This window comes from Oryzias melastigma, linkage group LG20 (assembly GCF_002922805.2).
Source record: "Oryzias melastigma strain HK-1 linkage group LG20, ASM292280v2, whole genome shotgun sequence".
Classification (NCBI taxonomy): domain Eukaryota; kingdom Metazoa; phylum Chordata; class Actinopteri; order Beloniformes; family Adrianichthyidae; genus Oryzias; species Oryzias melastigma.
Window position 1 is genome coordinate 11,111,799 of NC_050531.1, and position 19,277 is coordinate 11,131,075.

The 19,277-nt window shown below is 38.2% G+C and overlaps 1 protein-coding gene across 2 annotated transcripts; it reads left to right on the top strand.

Moving 5' to 3' along the window:
* Positions 1-7,475: 7,475 nt before the first annotated feature.
* On the top strand, positions 7,476-14,216 carry LOC112151070 (suppressor of cytokine signaling 6). 2 transcript variants are annotated; one of them, XM_024279717.2, is made up of 4 exons: positions 7,476-7,699; positions 7,917-7,955; positions 8,362-8,429; positions 9,503-14,216. In XM_024279717.2, exon 4 carries the CDS (start codon positions 9,629-9,631, stop codon positions 11,237-11,239), a length of 1,611 nt encoding a protein of 536 aa, XP_024135485.1. In that variant the 5' UTR covers positions 7,476-7,699; positions 7,917-7,955; positions 8,362-8,429; positions 9,503-9,628; the 3' UTR covers positions 11,240-14,216. The 2 variants fall into 2 exon arrangements, with proteins under 2 accessions (XP_024135485.1, XP_024135484.1); XM_024279716.2 differs by having other exon boundaries at positions 7,476-7,955.
* The last annotated feature ends 5,061 nt before the right edge of the window (positions 14,217-19,277 follow it).

Below are 19,277 nucleotides of genomic sequence, written 5' to 3' on the forward strand. Positions count from 1 at the left end.
TGTTGGCTCCGCCCCCCTCAAGGAAACCATCTCTCCTCCCTCCACTCACCAATTACCAGGCCAGAATGGGAGGATATAAAAGAAGAGGCCCAACCTGGATGAAGGGGCGGCTGAAATTCCAGTGGGAATCAGTTTCTTCAGCCTGCCCCTGTTGTCGGCCTCAGCTCGTAGATAAGCCTGTTTTGCCTGGTGTTGCCCTTCCTGTACATTTAGTTTTGGGACTTTGGTTTTTTCCTGATATTGTGATTTGCTTTTTGGTTTTGGATTTATGTTAATGTCTACCTGATGCTAAAAAGCCTGAGATTCTGAGTTTGTAAACCTTCTCCCCTCATTTTGACTACTTGTGTTGGGTTTAGTTTAAGTTTTTGTAATAAACGGCCCAGCTGCCAATCTTATTTGATCCCTCCCGGTTTATTTTTCTATATGTTACACCTCTTCCCCTTTGGGGACGTAACACTGTGCAAATAATTTATGGCTGATGCAGCGTTCATTTGAAATTAAGATGAAACATAAGGATCTCGCCCTCATAAAGTGGGATCCTATTAAACAGTAAGACCCTCTTCATGTTACGTTCCATCTTGACTTGCAATTCAGTAATTTTAGTCATGCTTATACATAAATTCAGATTCTTTTTGAGATATTGATCTTGAGAGTAGAGAGAGCTGATCCTGAGGCTCTCGTACGTTTTGCTCGGTTGGGTTTGATAACATTATGCAGACGCACAATTCCCATCAAATTACTATCAGAGCAAGATTTCAGTTCACAAACTCAAAAAAGCCAAGCAATTAGTAAATATCTGATGTGTTTAACCTGTCATGATAAAACAGACTAGGTTATTCCCACAGCAGCGTATTTACATATTTTTACTGTCTGATATGTTTTTTTTTTTTTTTTTTTGTCAGGTCTAATTTGGTTTGGAGAAACACTGGATCTATGCCTCTCAGTGTCCTTGGTTTTATTTCTACAAGCTTGCTCCCCTCGCTTCCTCACCCCTCCTGTGCTAACACATCAAGAGAAGGCAGGCTTGATGAACCCTAATAGGGCCTGGTAATTAGAGACTTTGCACCGAGCCTTCCTTCTCGCAGCTGCTAAGCAGGTTAGGGGAGAACTGCCACACACTTGACAGAGTGGAAAAAACAATGTTATGTTCAGTATTTGGACCAAATTAGCCTTGCAGTGGTAAACACATTCCACTTTAAAACAATAGTGACACTAATTAGGCAACCAATGTTTCATAGAGGGGTTCAAGCTAAAGTTGCTCCTTGAAATACTTGCTAACAGTTCAGGGAGCAACTTGATGAAAGCAATTAAAATAACAATCCTGACCACCTTTTTTTTTTTTTTTTTTTTTTACATATGGAGTAAGTAAATTAAAATTATTGACAATATTTTTCTAGTTTGGTAAAGAGTATCAATAAAAAATCAAATATCAATATTGCAATTTATTTTTTTCTTAGCAACATTGATGCAGATTTTGTTCTGCACTCACAATAACTGGATTTAGTTGGTTGGAACGAAGGTGAGAATATTATTTTCAGTCATCTCTGTAAAACTGATCTTAAAAAAATGTCTGCAGGTAAAAGTGATTTAGCTGGAATGAGATTATATCTTTATTGTCCCATGAGAAGGAAATTTGCAACAGCAGGACAACATAATACAAAAAGCAATATATTTTCTTTTTTTTAATATATTTATTTATATATATATATTCTTGAAATCTTCGGGAAATAAAATGCTATTAAAAAATAAATATGATTTTTTAAATGTAACTGGTTTACTATTTGTCTCTGGTATACAAAGCTATGGGAAACTTTTTGTCATTTCATTTTCTAAGTTTGTTGTTTCTTTTTAGTCTACTCTGCCTTTTAGTGCGGTTTAGCATTTACCCAAAGGAACACAATGAAAGGCAATTATTTGCCTTTGTTTCTTAGTTGCGTTGGCATCTGCTGTTTAAGCTCTTATAATAAACTGGACCTAAATCTAAAGTTTATTTTACTGAGAGTCCAGGCACAAAGTTTCTTAAAATTTCAGAGTTTCTGAGAAAGTAATGACATTTTTATGGAAAAAAATAAAAACAATTGTTAATCATGATTCTGGTCAATGTACCCCTATTTCAAATAAATACACAATAAACAATACACATCTGTATCTCTGTGAGAGACAATAAACTAAAATAAAATGCAATAAATTATATTTATAAAAGAAGAGAAGTAAAATGACCGCATGTCTATAAAGGATTAAATTGTCAAAAAAACCACCATAGATGTAAATACTTTTTTCATAAGGATTCAGATGTAACAAAGCTTTGCTTCATTGCTTTAAATCCCCTATGACGGGGGTCGGCAACCTGCGGCTCCGGAGCCGCATGCGGCTCTTCTAGCACTCCCTTGCGGCTCAGTGGCGCTTTATCAAAAATGTTTTGTTAATAATTTATAATGTTGGAAGGAAATATATTGTAGCGATTTGGATGGGAGCAGAGCCGCAGATGACTGGCAGATTAAATCCAGACATCACTTGTGTCCCATACATTGTACGATCCTTCGTAATTGGAGTAAGAAGAGCACACGCCGGCCATGGAGACCAGTTGGTGTTATCATTTCAACTACCATTTTCCTAACAGTACAGAACCACTGAACAGCCGACACTGTGAGGAGCCTCACTCATACACACACCACTCTAACTCATGGTGCCGGTAAAACACTCAAGTCCCATAATGCAACACAAGAACAGACACTAACTCCACCCACTAACAAGGAACTATTTCTAAATTAACAGTCAGGCTGCCACAATATTTTTGTTTTAATACGATTTCTGTAGGAGGACAAACATGACACAAACATCCTTTACGTTTTCCAGTTGTTGTGAGATGAGTGTAGATGCTTCCACGCCGTCTGAGTCAGCGCACAGCAGAATTCCTGCCCGTGCGTCTGGAGCGCACGTGAGCGCACGTTGCTACGCGGGTTTTGAAGTCGGGTCACGAGCTCCACGTACAAATCGGCACGCATTGAGCGCGCTGAATCTTCAATCCGGTTCAAGATTTCCACGCACAGTCGCGGCAGCTCAGAGCTGTAACTGTGCGTGGAAATCTTGAACCGGATTGAAGATTCAGCGCGGGAGCTGCTTGTGGGCGGAGTCTGCTTCAAAGCACAGAAGTACCAAACGTGATCACGAAGGAGAAATGAATCATTACGGTTTGTGTCCGGTCAGGTTAATATGACACCAAGATGAGATGAGCGCTAATGAACAGTAGAAGAAGAATAGAAGAAGAATCTCCTCCCCGCCACTGCGTGCGTGACCGCGCTGCTCCGGTGTGGATACCACCTGCTGAGCGCGGCGATGTGCAGGTCTCACACACCGGCCGCGTGCGGTGCGTGGCGGGGAGGAGATTCTCCTTCTATTGTATTTTTACTGTTCATTAGCGCTCATCTGCATCTACAACAGGGAGAACCGAAAGTAAAAGTGTTGAAAATCCCCCAAATCTTTCTGAAGACTTTTGTTTTCACAACTCTGTCCTTTTAAATGTCTGACTATAAAACTCACGCGCGCTCCAGACTTGGAGGGCAGGAATTTAGGTGTGCACGCGCTTATATTGACTCTTCATTGAAAGTGTTGATTGACGCGGCCAGTGTGGAAGCACCTTAAAGGTGCACGTTACATTTTTGTTTTTTTTTTCAAATCCTCTAAATAAAAATGACATCAAAAATCGTATTTCTTTATTGCATTTCTTTAATTTCATCAAAGCAATGAAACAAACTGTAATTCATTCATATTGTAGTGATGGTCTCAGGCACGCTCAGGCTTGCTGTCGGTCTGGCAGCGCAAGGAATTGTGGGTTACCCATTCTTTTGCCTGTCTGACTGAAATTGGATTTAAGTTTGGGTTTTCGTCAACGTGTTTTGTTGTCTGACTGTTGAACATTTGTTGGCATTTATGATTTTGTCCTGTTATGTTTGAATTCTTCCTGCACCTGGAGTGAGAATGAGGGAGAGACTGATCAGGACCCCCTCTCGTTGTGTCATTGAGGGATGTCAAAATAAAAGCTCAAACGTTCATTATGAGGCTATTCAGCCTTTGTCAGATAGTTTGACGCTGCAATATCTCACCAACTTATCATGAGGCCAAAACTGTAGCTTATATGACACGAGGACACGTAGCAGGAGAAATAATCGTTAATTCGACACATTCTCCATGTGATACTCACAGTGTAAGACTTTTATAAGTTGTTTCAATATATGCGGCTCCAGACACATTTGGTTTTTATTGTATTGGTCCAAAGTGGCTCTTTCAACACTTTGTGTTGCCGACCCCTGCCCTATGACAATATTTTAAAACATTTCCAGTGGTGTTTAAATTATGATTATGATGTTTTTAGACAAAATCCCACAACCTAAATGTCTTAAAAAGCCATTTTTTGTGTTGATCTGAAGCCTCTGTTTCCAAAATCTCCTCTGAGGGGGCGTGGCTTTTGGAGCTGAGCTGAACTGATCCCCCTGTATGATTATGATAGCTCTGTGTCTCGCTAGCGTAAATCTTCACAGCTGCTACAAAAAATGTCAAGCAATATCGATAATGTCCAGCCGTATCATTTTGAGCTGAATGTCAGCTGAGATGAGGAAGTGAAGAGCTTTGTGGACCGAACTTCCTCCAAAATCCTGATTCTTTCTCCTTCCAGTTCAAAGACTCTTTTATCTAATTCTCCAATGTTTATTGACGTTGATCAATACATTCAATCATTGGATTCTCAGAGTTCTTGATAAAATAATGAAAGCTAACATCAAAATGTTCTTTTGTTTATTAACAATCCTTTACAATGCGGTCAAATGAGCCGCCGTTCACATTTCCGTGGTCACATCAAGAAGCTCCGTGGAGTCTGGTGGAGATTTTCCAGCTTTCTCAGTCCTGCTACCGTAAGTATTGTATGAAACTCACTCAAAAAAAAAATCTAGTGACGGCTGATTTGACCACAGAAATGTGAACGGAGGCTCATTTGACTGCAGTCAATGTGAAGATGCCATCTTCTCTTCTCTGGAACCTGAGCTTGGCACGCTAGCCGGGCCAAATGACGGGCTTAGCGCATGTGCACAGAGTTGTTGTGACTATAAAAATCTAATTAATTCAAGCAACTGCGACAGTTTGATTGACAGCAATTTAAAAGGAGAAATACTCGGAAATGCAAAAACAGAATGATTTCTTGTTACGTTTTTTCTCTTTCTTAGGAAAAATGCCACACATACATGTTAAAAACTAAAAAAACAGGATCTTAATTGCAGGGGGACTTTAAAATACAGCATCTGAAAATGGTTCACAATGGTAATATTGTCCTAAAGACTATGGGGGCTCTTTCATTTTGTCTATAATTAGTATAAGGGTAGCTTAAATTAAACACACATTGACCGTGCAATAAAACCTTGAAGTCTACACAGCTTGTTCATCTGATTTCATAGGACAAATACAAAAAAGTTAAAATCGTTCCCCACTAAATATGTTAGAAGTACTCATATTTGGCATCTGGGCTTGACGGAATAACCTTAAATGTGACAAAAAATCCCCATGGCTTAGTTCTGTAATTAAATTTGACCAATTGAGTGATCAGATTGGGTGTAGCTAATGAGAATAATTAAGTTTACTTAAGGTCGTTAACACTCGCTACAAAAAAAAAATAAAAAAATAAAACTGTACAAAGAGCTGAATTTAGTTAAATGAAGCTCCATTGGAAATTTTTGCTTTTTTATATACCTACATTGATTTAAAAAAGAAAGGTTAACAAAATTCATGTTGAATTATGGTTTGGGGGGTTTAGAGATTGTCATTTCCCCAGACCATTGCCAGTCTTTAAGTTAACTAAAATGTTACTGCTTTTACCTGTTCATGCATTTAATTCATTTGTCTGTCTTACATCTTATTGATTAATAAGGTTTATGTCTGACAGTGTATGCTTTCCTGATGTGGTAAGGTTTTTGCTTGTAAAAGCCTTCGGCAAAGAAAAAGACACATCGATCTACAGACATTCACGGCAGGGTGGAAAGGAGGAACACATGAATGCTCACAATGTGTGAAAAAAAAACAACATGAGAAAAAAAATGTTTATATTAAAACTTTTTCCATGTGACTTTTCGCTGTTGCTGAATCCATCAGAATGCATTGCATGCTGGGATAGGAGAAGCATTTTACAAGGTTAACTTTCACCATGTCAGCTACCATATTTCCTTTTAGTTCAGTGTGGTTTACATGTTGGTTAAATGTGGGGAGGAACAAAGAGATCAAAAGCTGTTTAAATCAAACTATCCTTTCACAAACCATTTGCAAAAGAGAATGCATTCTACTGCCTATAATTAACTTAATTACTTTATGGGGTTATGTAGAACTCATAATAAAGAAGGATATTTAAAATCTATAAACTAATTAATTTTTGTCTTTTGACCAGATGTTAGCAGACTAATTCAGGAAAAGTTGTTTTTTTCCACTCTTTTTTTGCTTTCTTCTAAGAATCCAAAAAAGGACAGAAAAACTGGTTTTCTTATTTCTGTTCCCTTTAATTTCACATGAATAGGAGCTTGTGTACACTTTTTTTGTTATTTTATGGAAATGACAAGAAATAAAGAAAAAAATGACTAATAGAGCATCATAGTTCATAGTTCCCATGATCCATAATTACTTTGTGTTTAATTTAAGATCAAAAGTAAATAGTCACTTTAGATTAGCTCTGTAGATAGGAACAAAACTTGCAATGGCACTTAATTTAGCAGTATTTCTGAAACTTAGATTTATTTTATGATATTATAAAATCACACTGACTTCACCCAACAGTAGCTAGGACAGGCTCCAGCAACCCCAGAGGGGAGATTATGGGTTAAGAACATGGTTGGATGGATGGATATTATGAAATCATACATTTTATTCTTTTGTGGTTTTTCTCCAAATTATTTTTCAAGAATAGCTATCTCAGTCAGATCAGTAATAAATGATGCTTCTATTAAAAACAACATAACAACATCCAAAAGTACAATTAAGAATAGTCGATAATTAGGTATTCTGCCACAATCACTATTAAAGTTTTTAATGTAGTTGGTGTAGTAATAATAATAATAATATTAATAACAATATTAATAATAATAATAATACCAAAAAGTATACAAGGTTTACTTAAAAAAACAAGATTATGTGTTCCTTCCAAGAAAATCTGAGTTTCTCAGATTAAGAACCAATCTTTTGAAATCTAAAATGGAATATTGCCCTTTTTTAAAATAACAAACAAGAATACTTTATATATATATACTGTTTTGTACAATTATTTATTTATTTTTGATTTAGTCACCAAAACACAATATTTTCAACTATCTTTTTCTGCTTTGTAAGTAACACATTTTATTTTCAAGGGTAAAAAGATAATGAAAAAATGTTTTGATCTCTAAATTCTAATTGTAGTTTTAGATCTTTTGATTAAAAAAGTCAACTTCTGTGTTCCGATTATGTTAATCATTAGTGACTGGCAGGGCAGCCTGCACAGCTTGTGCCTTTGGGATGTAGAAGCTTGCTGCTCTGTGTGTCTGACTCCCTGCATGCGAACGCACCGACTCAGCTCCCATAATTCAACAGGCAACAAAGGAAGAAAGAAACAGGCCGCGAGCTACAAAGGCTTAGCCTACCTAGGCTAGAAGAGATCACGTTAGGGTGTTTTTCCACCCGTCGCTTTGCTTCTGTGAGTTAAAACAAAGGTCTTAACTGCATATCGTAACGCACTGTGCCTTTGTTTCGATTCGGGGGTGGACTTAGCGAAAGTAATGGTAATGTTTTCGATTTAAAACGCTAGCAAAGCTAGCTGACATAGGTAGGAAGCTAGCATTAGCCTAGCTAACGCTAGCCAACAATTGTCAAGGAGAAAATATTCACAAATCCTTTCCGCAATTTTTCAACAGCTTAATCTCCTGATTTAGAAGTATATTGGACGCACCCAGGTAAGAAATTGTTTTGTAAATTCTTTCACGTGTTATTTTGGGAAAAGTCTCTTTAAATTAGGTCTGCTATAAGCACTTTCATGCTAGCATTGGATGCTACTCTAGCATTTACAATACAGAGTAACGTTTTTGGCATAATTTAATGTATTCTAAAGTGTAATACGGTAAAGTAGCAATTCATTTGGAGCATTTGATAACGTTGTCGTTAAATAGGGAAAAGTATACAGCCCAAAGGTGAACCTCTCCTGGAAGCATGCTGTTGTCTTTAGGCCTTTGCAAGTCAGGAGATCACTAACTTTGTAACACAATTTAAGTAGTTTTGTCGCTTCTAACACTTGTTTTTGTGTGTGATAAATGTACACATGTATTTTTGCTTTAATGAACATCCGTTGTTTTTACATGGCAGGAAAAAAGAAGGTGATGGAGGTGGAACTTGACCCAGCCAACTGAGTCACCATTTCCCCGCAGATAATGGTGAGTAATCACATTGCAGCTGTCTTGATTAACTAGCAGCTTTGTGTAATCGCTTTAAGTTGCAGATGTCTACTAAATTTTGCATGTAATCATTATTTTGCTGTGAGGGAAAAAACCCAAAGATACATATTTATTTAATGTAAACTTTTCTGTAAGTAAATTATGTTTTGACAGTGACAAATTGCAATTCAAGGGGTTGAGCAGCTGTCAATAGATTTGTTAGTTTATGGTTTCAATGGGTGTTTTGTTCTTAAAGACCCACTCTGAAGAAAAATGTGTTTTAGGACTTTATAACACGTTTTTGTGGCATTTTTTTTCTAATTATGGAAAACATATATAAATATAATGAACCTTATCATTTAATTTTTCTTTATTCAAATGATGGTGAATTGGTTACATTGCAGTTGTTACATAGACAATACAAGCCACAAGCTCCTTGGTCAGCTCCTTTCTGATGCATCCCTATTTAGATGATTAGATCCATTTATGTTTTCATTTTTCTATCAGCTAGCATCTGGCACAAAACTGTGTGGCTGAATAGCTCCAATATTGCTCGCTATTTTTGTTTATCGAGGGGACAGTTAGGTTGGTTGTGTGAGGAGCAATAAGTTAGCGGGAGAGAGGGTAAACGAATAGCTCAGTGATGGCAAGGGTGCAACAGTTCCGCCCACAATTCAGAGACAAATTTCTAATGAACTTCTTCCACTTTGCATAAATTATTTCCCTGAAAATGACAGTTTTGATTTAGTCTAAAACAGCATAATAATACTAGAATACAACTGAGGATACTTTTAAAATAGCCCAAAAAGATGATTGGAGTGGGGCTTTAACACCATTGTGATGTAAACAAGAAAACATAGTCTAATAATCTAAAATCTTTAAAACTTGAGGAAACGTGAGGAAATTTCTTGTGAGTTGAGTGAGTTTTTAAATTCTTTTATTTTGTATAAGGAGTGCATATTTTTTTCTTTTTAGGTTTGCTTATATATAATAAAATCAGAAGAACTTTACAAGGAAACTTTACACAAAATTAAAATGTTATATTTAAATGAAAATGATTTTATGTTTTACAGGATGCAGTCGTTCCTCTTTGTGCATGACTTAATTCATGTGGCCTGATGGGAGGACACAGTGGATAGTACTGTTGGCAGGATACCAGGAGAGCCATCCCATGCCCCCACTTTGGAGGGGCTAACAGAATGAAGAAAATAAGCCTTAAGACCATCCGCAAGACCCTCAACATAAAGGGCAAAGATGAAGGGGACTTTGTTATGCTCCAACAGCCTTCAGTGACTACAGAGTTTTCTAAGGAGGAGTCAATATTTGGGGGATGCTACACCAAAGAGCTTTCCGGCTGTGATCTTGTTGGTGAAGATGAGAAAGGAAGCCAAACCAAGAATCGCTCTAAAAATGAAAGCTTGATGGGATCACTGAAGAGAAGGCTATCCACAAAACAGAAGGCAAAAGTCAAAGGAGGATCGTCTGCTGTAGGTTCAGTGGATGACGACGACACCCTCTCATCATCTTCTGTGCCCATAAGCTGCAACGAGCTAAAAGCTCAAAGACCTCTTAGATCTCCCTCTTTATGGAGTCAGCATTATAGCCCCTCACCATGGCCTCTGCGCTCAGTCAACTCTGATGATGCATGTATCAAGATGGAGGTAAAGGTCAAAGCCATGGTTCACTCCCCATGCCCAAGTCCAAACCTAAACGGTGTCAGAAAAGACTATAAGAACTACCACATGGAAGGGCTCTTTCAGGATCAGGCTGAGTCCTTAAAGAATCTCCAGCAACCACAAAATGGTGAGCTGCATCTAAACATTGATGAAAATGATGTGCCTGTGGTGCTGGGGCTGACCCCCCAGCACTATATCCCATACACAATGCCTTTAGATGAGGGAATGTACCCAGAAGGGTCCCACTCCTTCTGCCTGGACACCTCCACTCCCATGGAGGTGGGGACAGAGACAGAAAGCGGGTCCATCCACACACACCAGGGACCAGAAGATCACGAACTGGTTAGTGGGATGCATCCGGACCTCTTCATGGAAACTTCAGTTAATAGTATTCTTATTAGTTCTGCTGGTATGGTGCTCCAGAGCTCTCGAGTAGACGTCCCACCTCCGCTCTCGCCACTCCTGTCGCCCATGACAAACAATGGACACATTCCTAGGACTTTTTCAGGCTTCAGCGCCTCGGACAGCCAGGTAGCTGAGAGGGTAAGACATCACCTCAACTTTGACCCAAATTCAGCACCAGGAGTTAGTCGGGTGTATGACTCCGTCCAGAGCAGTGGGCCCATGGTGGTGACCAGTCTGACAGAGGAGCTGAAGAAGCTGGCAAGGCAGGGCTGGTACTGGGGTCCCATCACGAGATGGGAAGCAGAGGAAAAGCTCTTCAACTTGGCGGATGGCTCATTCTTAGTCAGAGACAGTTCTGATGACAGGTACCTGCTCAGCCTGAGCTTCAGGTCACAGAGCAAAACTCTCCACACTCGTATTGAACACTCCAACGGACGCTTCAGCTTTTACGAACAGCCTGATGTGGAGGGACACACATCGATTGTTGATTTAATTGAACACTCTATCAAAGACTCAGAGAACGGAGCTTTTTGTTATTCCAGGTCTCGCCTGCCAGGTTCTGCAACTTATCCTGTCAGATTAACTAACCCAGTATCTCGGTTTATGCAAGTGCGCTCCCTGCAGTATCTTTGCCGCTTTGTCATTAGGCAATACACAAGAATAGACCTGATCCAAAAATTGCCCCTACCTAACAAAATGAAAGACTATCTGCAGGAGAAACACTACTGAGGACACAGAAACACGACAGTTTGCACATTTGTGTTCAGGCAAGAGATTGAAACAAGGTTTACAGACAGCCGCAGTTTTGAGACGATTGGTTCAGGTAGCTCTTGATTTGTTTCTCAGTGACTTTGTCACTGTTTAGTCCTCCATTCCATTATTCTGCTGTTTTTCACTGGGTTTCGGAACTCTCTACTTCCAGTCATTTAGGCCAGCAAATAATCTACTGCAAAAATATAGTAGAGGTGTTCTGCCAAGTAGTTCAGCTAATTGAGCGTAGGCATTAGGCATTCATAATATGTGGTTATGTATGCTACCCAGCTGTGCACATAGAAGTGGTTTTAAAAGTAGAGTTGAGCCAACTGGAAAAAATAAAATGAAATGCTGAACTTGTAAGTCTGTTTTATTTTTTTTCAACCAGTTGTACATTTTGGAAATAATTTGAACCTAATTTTAATGAGTTCTCAAAACGTGGACATTTTCAGCACAATCAGACTCCAATGTAGAACATTGTAGTATTATTAGAACACAGACTTCTGTCTGTTTTTCTGCCTAACCTCACATTTGACTAATATCTAAATACTTTTGATCCTCAATTAGAATGGTGCTGCTTTTATTTTGTCCTTTTTTCTGCAGCTGTACTGGTTTTCAAGCATTCAATGTAAAAAAAAAATGTTTCTATTGGGTCAAAAGTTCTTACACTAACCAAAGAGCTATGTAACATTTTTTTGAGCTAAGAAATGATATTAGTAACGTTGTATATCAGAAGATGTAAAAACTTTTCCAGGCTTTTTAAAGCGACAATTTGGTCAAAGATGTAGCTTTTTGTTTAGCTGCATTTACTCCTTATGCATAATTTTGCCTAAAGGTACTGTTAATGCTGGATTTTAATGTGCTGTTTGTAAGAAAAAAAAAATTGCAAAAAAAAAAAAAATGGCGTGAAAAGTTGAAACCTTTCTAAAATATGTTCATATTTTTCCTGCATTTGGAATCTTAAGAAAGCTGCACTTGAGCTCAGGCCTAACAACGTTTTCCGTGTATGTAATGCTTGTATCATCACGTCGTAACGGCTTTAAGACTGTCATTTAGGGCCGCTGTTGTATTGTTCTGTTTGAGAGCAGATGTCACAACGGATAGGGGAGATTGTTGATGCCCCCACGTGAGATTTCCAGTTAGTTAATTTGGGGTTAGCTACTAATAAACGCCGGAAATGAATCGAACAAAGCTAAAGACTGCAAGATGAACAGATTTGGGGGGAAAAGCTTGCATGTCCTTTCGTCCTAGACTGATGTTGAGGTCATGTGACATGCCTAGGTTTTGCTGTTATCTCTTAATACGTATTCCTTTAAAATGTTTCCATCTCTTTTCCCATCTGAGTCCTCACAAAGCTGCACTATTCTACACAATATCTCTCTACTGGGCCGTTTGTGCTGAAGTAAAGGGAACAGCACACAGTATGCTACGCAAGTGCTTTATATGGATACTTGACAGGGAATCATTTAAACATTATGAATGAGAATCCATTCTGACATCAGTGTCCTTAAAAGTATTAGGAAAATGGTCTCGGACAATTTTGACCGATTGTTAAGCGCATAGCTGTTGTTAGCTTGAACCGTTGGGAGTCTGAGGAAGTTACCGTGAATCTAGCACAGCAGAAGTAGATAGGAACTTTGAATGGTGTTGCATGTTTTAAGACTTTGAGTTGTATAGGAATGAAGGATTTAAGTTCTAGACGGATGTTCTTTTTATGTCACAAAAACGTGGGCTGGACATTCTATTTACAAGAAATGTGTTTTTTCTATTTGAAATTCTAGAGTCATATCGTTTTTGTTTAGTGTTCTGACATTTTCCGTCTGGGGGACGGGGCTGTACAAAAGGAATGTACGCTTGTTTGAGGTATCCATTTTATCTGCCTGCCTACCAGTTTCAGAAAGCACCGCGATGGGGGATGGGGGGGCATAAAAACTACAATGACACATTATTTGCACTTGAACATTTTTGACATGCTTGGATCCTCTCCTGCCTTGAGTTTGCCCCTCAGATGGTCTGTAAAAAGAAAGTCATGCATTCACCCTGATGTATTCATGTAACGGAGAGTAATCGTTTTGGTTTTTTTTCGTCATATCTGTGGGACTTAAAGGGTATTACGTCGCCATCCTGTCAAAGCCTCCGCTAATGCCAATTAGCTGTCAAAGTTTTGGGAGATGGCGGCGGGAATGTGGATGTAAATTTTCTCGTACCCTTTTGTTTTTCGTTTTGTGAGTGGATGTGTTTCTGTTGAAATGTGAACATAAAATGTTAGTCTTTTTAAGTACAATGTTCTTTTAGTTGTATTTCCGATTTGATTTTCATCCGAAGCTGGTTTCACATAGTTGTTATGCTGCTGAAAGTTCTCTGGCTCCTTGTTAGACGCCATTTCCTGTTTGATTCCAGAGGTCGATGCTTGTTCACTGGACAAGTGTTAGCTTCATTCCTAGCGTATCTGTGAGTGAAGGTAATCGTTTACAACCCAACTTTTGGACATGGCCTTTTTTTTTTTTTTTGGTTTACCCTTTCTCACACGAACACCTTGGTACAATTAGAGTTTCTTTACTTTGATGTGTTTTACACATTTGTGCTGCTTATGGATATGATTGCCTTTCTTGTATTTTAACAGTTGGGAAATGGAATGTCACCAATGTAGATGTATGTACACGCAGGGACTTTGGTTAACATCCTGGGAGAACAGAGCAGATTTGCAATGTGTTAACGACTGCAGAGAAATCGTAGCGATTAGTGGAAACCTTTGTAGAGTTACCAATTCACTCCAGTTTACGTTGGTGTTAACTTTCCAAAGTAGATGGTCTTTTTTTTCTTTTTTTTTCTTTTTTTTTTCTTTTGGAGAAAAAAAAATCAGCAGTGATTTATTGCACATTTTGGATACAGTTCCAGAGTTTTTTTGTATCTGCCAATTATAAATTATAAATAAAATTATATTCTAAAAAAATGAGGTTGTGTGTTTTTGTTTTTTATGTAAAATTATCTGAACTATCTGAACTTGGATTAAGGGATAACATCAGGGAGGTCTAAAGAGATTCTTTTCACAGCGAGCACAAATTGGCAGCTAGTCCCAGAGCGCTGCTTGCCTAATTTACAAAGACAATCTGGGTGGTCTTTAAACACGGAGAGTGAAGCACAGACTCATGGGAAAGATTATTCATGAAGCTACCATCCTTGGCTTTAAGTTGACTGGAGAAATGCTGAAGGAGTTCTCTTGTAGAGCAGAATGGAATGGGGTAATGGTGTCAGATTTGGATTCACTGAAACACATTTTGCATGATGATGAGGAGGCAAGACTTTGTCAACTGCTTTTGTTGTCAAGCCTCTCCAGACATCTGAGGTGAAGATGCACAACTGGTTGCGCTCTACCCCGTTCAGTATGATTTATTCATGGCACACTCTGGTGGCTGCGTGTCATATTGAGAACCCTCCATCACTGAGGAACTATGCTTTCGCTGTTCACTCCTTCTTGTTTGTATTTTATTTTATTTTTTCAAATTTTCTGCTTTCCAAACTGTTGTGTTTGGGATTTAACGAAATATTTTACTTCTCTCTGGGTTCACTCTGACACAAGATGACTGCTCTTTTAGATTTACAAATGCAAAATTTTTGCCCCAGTCACCTTGTTGCAGAAAATCTTGCCTTCGTAATCAGGAAGCTTTAAAAACAAACTGTCACAGTCCGTCCAATGTTTCAAAAAATCAAATTATGGTAAAATAGTTTATATTATGCACAAACTTGTCCAAACTTTAGTCTCTAGTGGGTGTTGATACATAAACAGTTTTAATCCTTAAGTACGAGTTTGACCTATTTCTTTTTTTTTTAATCACAAGTAAAGATATACTTACCTTCAAAGGACATGTAAGGCTCGAAATAGTAGTTGAATAGAAAACTTGTTTGCATATGGCCAACAAAGTTTCCAATATTTAAAAATGTGTTGGAATTATTCCCCAATTAGCTGATTTAATACAAAAATAAAAGACCTGGAGTAATTTTTTATAGGTATTTATGATATCTGATATGAACGATTCAATATAAGATATTTTTTTATTGCTTGTGTCAGAATTTTGATAAATGCTTTGTTTTTTATGTACCTAAAATGCATATTAAATACAAGACAATATGGTACTTTACCATAATAAGGTAGACTATTTGAAAATATTAGTTTTAAGCTAATTTTTTACTTTCATTCTGAATGGTCAGTGGATAACCAGAAATGTCATCCAAACTTGAGTTTAAAAGCAAATTATTAAAGAATCAGCTTGAATGAATAATTAACGGTATGTAAGGATAAATCGATTTATGTTCTTACAATCCAACCAGATCGATCTGTCTGAGGTAAGCTGTTAATTGAACTGACCTATTCCACTATAAAATCCTTTCAAAATAAGATTAATTGATCATAATTGATTTTGGAAGATATCATCCGGATTGAGACACGGTAGGTTTATTTAGTATAATGTTAATACAACCATCTCAGTGGACAACACACATGATGGCAACGAAAACTGATCAAGCCATCATTACAGTCCAATGAGTGGAAACCCTTTGAATTTTGCAGACATGTGACCAAGCAGTGTGGTAGAATGTTCTAATAATGTTTTATTTTGATGTGGAAAAACAACAGTGGACCAACCTTTATGAAACTAAAATGTGAATGGAGATAATTCTTGTCTACTTCTTTTTTCTTTTTTGTGCACTAATTTAATTTACACTTGATTATCTTGCAAGGAAACCTGAAACTTCACCAGGTATTTATCTCCGAGTCGCACTAGTTGAATTTTTGGTTAAAGATGTCCTGGATTGATTTTAGGTCAGTTAATTGGATAATCCAATATCTACTATGAATCGTATCGTCAACCACAAGTTATGAAATTAATTGAATTGTTGTTAAAATGAATCGTTAAAACCCCTACCAGTATGTGTCACATATGGCAAAATATCCCCATCAATTTTACAGACCATTCAAAGAAACAAAATAGTAGTTACAGAAACTGATTGTATCATGTCACAAGAGATTTGTTTTTTACTCAGAGCACGTAAAAGTTTTTTTTTTTCTCTAAAAGGGAATATAGTCTATTTAATTATGGAATAATTCATATTTTGTAGCCGAAGTATTTGCTGCATCTTTCCCTTAGTGTGAGAGTTCTGTACCAACCTCGATGCTACAATTTCCCAAAAAGTGATTTTGCATTTCTTATAGTGCAAAACCAAAGTGCTAATTTATGAGCAAATGTCCTCACAGTGTGGTTCTTAGTTTGAAACAGTTTACTCCGGGGAATCCATCCATCACATGTCTGCTGTCTCAGACTGATGATCCATTCCTGCCATCTGCTGCACTGCGTGGTGCAGCCATTTTTCACCTATAAACAGGGGTGATGTTGACAGCTTGAATTAGCCTGCAAACACATATATTGCTTTAAATTGGCGTGCCAGGAAAACACTGGTGGCTCTTGCAATAATAATAAAGGCAGAGTTACCTACTGGCAGATGTATTTCAGTCCAGAGTGTAAGCTTTCAGATCCACTGATGTCGTGCCAGTAGACCCGAAATCGCCGAGACCCTCTCCATTTCTCATTCCATTCCATTCCTCTGGTCCCCAATTAGCCCCGTTAGACACAGGGAGTGCCTTCATCATTAGCACAGCGGCGGCACCTCATTGTGGTTTCCATTGTGATCTTGCTTCACGTATTCATAGAGAGAGCATGTTTGCTGAAAGTTCTTGGCAGCTCCAACTTTGCATTGCACACACGCCGCTGTGCTGCATCCCTCCAGATCAAAACGCCTTTCATCACCGTGAACCTCTAAAAGCCGCATCTCTCCTACATCAAGCAAAGACAGAATTTAGCAAACAAAGTAATGCACACTTTATTTATTTACTTTGAAAAACTTGCTCAGGTCCTTAGTGATGTTTAAAGAGCCCAAAACGGACAGTCCAGATGGCCAAGACTTTAGGGCGTAAGAAAGTGACACCTTCTGATGAATACCAAATTGTGCATACAAGCTTCTTTTTTTTCAGGAAGATGTCTTAATTGCAAAAGGAGAACGTGCACAGGCATTTAATTTTAATTAAATGCAGCAAATGTGTGCGTATTTGCAAGAATAGACTGGTGTGCACAGCTTCCAGTACAGACTGAAGGGCAAAGACAGTCACAAGACAGTCATAATTATGTCATTAAAAAGAATGACATCTGGAACTCGGGGCCATTGAGTAACACCAAATCCCCACCTCTTCCCCATCTTTGCCCCCCAGTGGCACCAAAAATCCATGCTGATTCTCTGCAACAATCTGCCCATCCTTTTACAGAGAGGCTAGATGTGTGTGTGAAGTCGCCATGGTGAGGGCGGCGGCGATGAACAGGTGGCAGTCATCAGGAAAGAGATGAGGAGTGATTTTGAATGGGAAACTTGTCTCGTTTCCTCAAAGGATACCTGGGTGTCTGCCCTTCTCCAGCGGTCCAAGAGGCACGGCGAGGATGCGAGAGATGAAATGAGAACAGGTGGCAGCTTGTTGTTTAACAAGGAACACAGTTCCCCTGTAGGTCTGCAAAAACACAGCCTGAAAGACGACACGGACCGCACTTTCATCCCCAACCCTGCAGTGGAAATTTGTGTTCAAAACAATTCCTTTAAATCAAACTAAAAACAGCCACTGATTAAAAATAATTTGACAGCGAATTTACCAAAGGCAAAATGAACAATCAGTAATTAATGACAATACCTGCCTCCAATCTGCTTTTGGTCAGGGGCCAGGCTGCTATCATTTTCTGCTTGATTGAATTGCAGTCACACTCCTCACTCTTTGAACCGTCCCCGTCCCACAAGAGCTTGACGCTTTCCCTCACTGGCAATGTTGCCGTTTTAGTCCTTTTCTTTTTTTCTTTTGACCCTAATCTGTTGCCAACAGAAGCTCAGAGCCTTTCAGACCTCTGATACTCCAGTGAGCTCACAACTCTGGTACATCGCTGCAGCGTTAAATCAGAAAATTCATTTATCTTTTACATTTTTACTTTTTTTTTGTTTGTTTTGAAAACTTTAACATAATTAAACTCTAGCTTTATTTAACTTTCAATACTACCTTAAATGAATCTCTTTAAACTCTAAATAAATAGTGAAGAAAGGCGGGTTTCCTTTGGGATCCTTGCGAGTGAATATTATTTTTAGGATGAAAACATTTCTTTGGTTAGCCGTGATCTCTCTGCAGGCAGTTTCCAACAGAAAGCAGGTTTTTATGAATCGTATGATAGCATGAGATGATTCTGAAACAGGGCGATGCATATCGACACAGGATTTCCGGGTCTCTTTGGGCACACCTTTGTGCCGTCTGCATAATGCTTCCCACAGATTTTGACAGATCTGGACAACATATTACAATCGGAGCAAACATAATCTGAAAGTCTGTGGAAATATAAACAGATTTTTTTTTCTATTATGAAAGGTGAGAGGGAGGAGGTAGCTTCTTTTGAATTTGAGAGTGACTATCTTTTAAAAATACTAACTGGGATCCCTCTTTTCACATATAAGATGAGAGATTCAAAAATGTCTGCAGCAGCAAATGTAACAGGTTTAAAAGTGGATGTGAACCTTTTTCAATAATACCTACACTTTAAAAAGTTTACAAGACAGTTGAGCTTTAGCTTTCCTAAATTCCTGTTGTGTTTTCATTAGGTAAACACCACTTGTGTAGACGTTTTATAGTATGACAACTCAACAAATTCCAGTCAAATGGGTGCAAAACATTAAAAGCCTCAAACAACCTAGTAGCCTATCACTTATCGTCATTATTATTAGAGCTATTTTTATTATAATCTTTTTGGTAATTGTAACTGATAATTTTAACTTAATAGCAGCGAGGCTAGCAGGGAAACTAACTACATCATACCAAGACAAAGAAATACTGTTTCTTGATTTCTTGCTATGCTAGTATTTTTTTACTTTGCTTCCCCTAGTGGCAAAAATGCACATTGCGGCCATTTCTTTAAATAACCATAACTGACCACAGGAATGG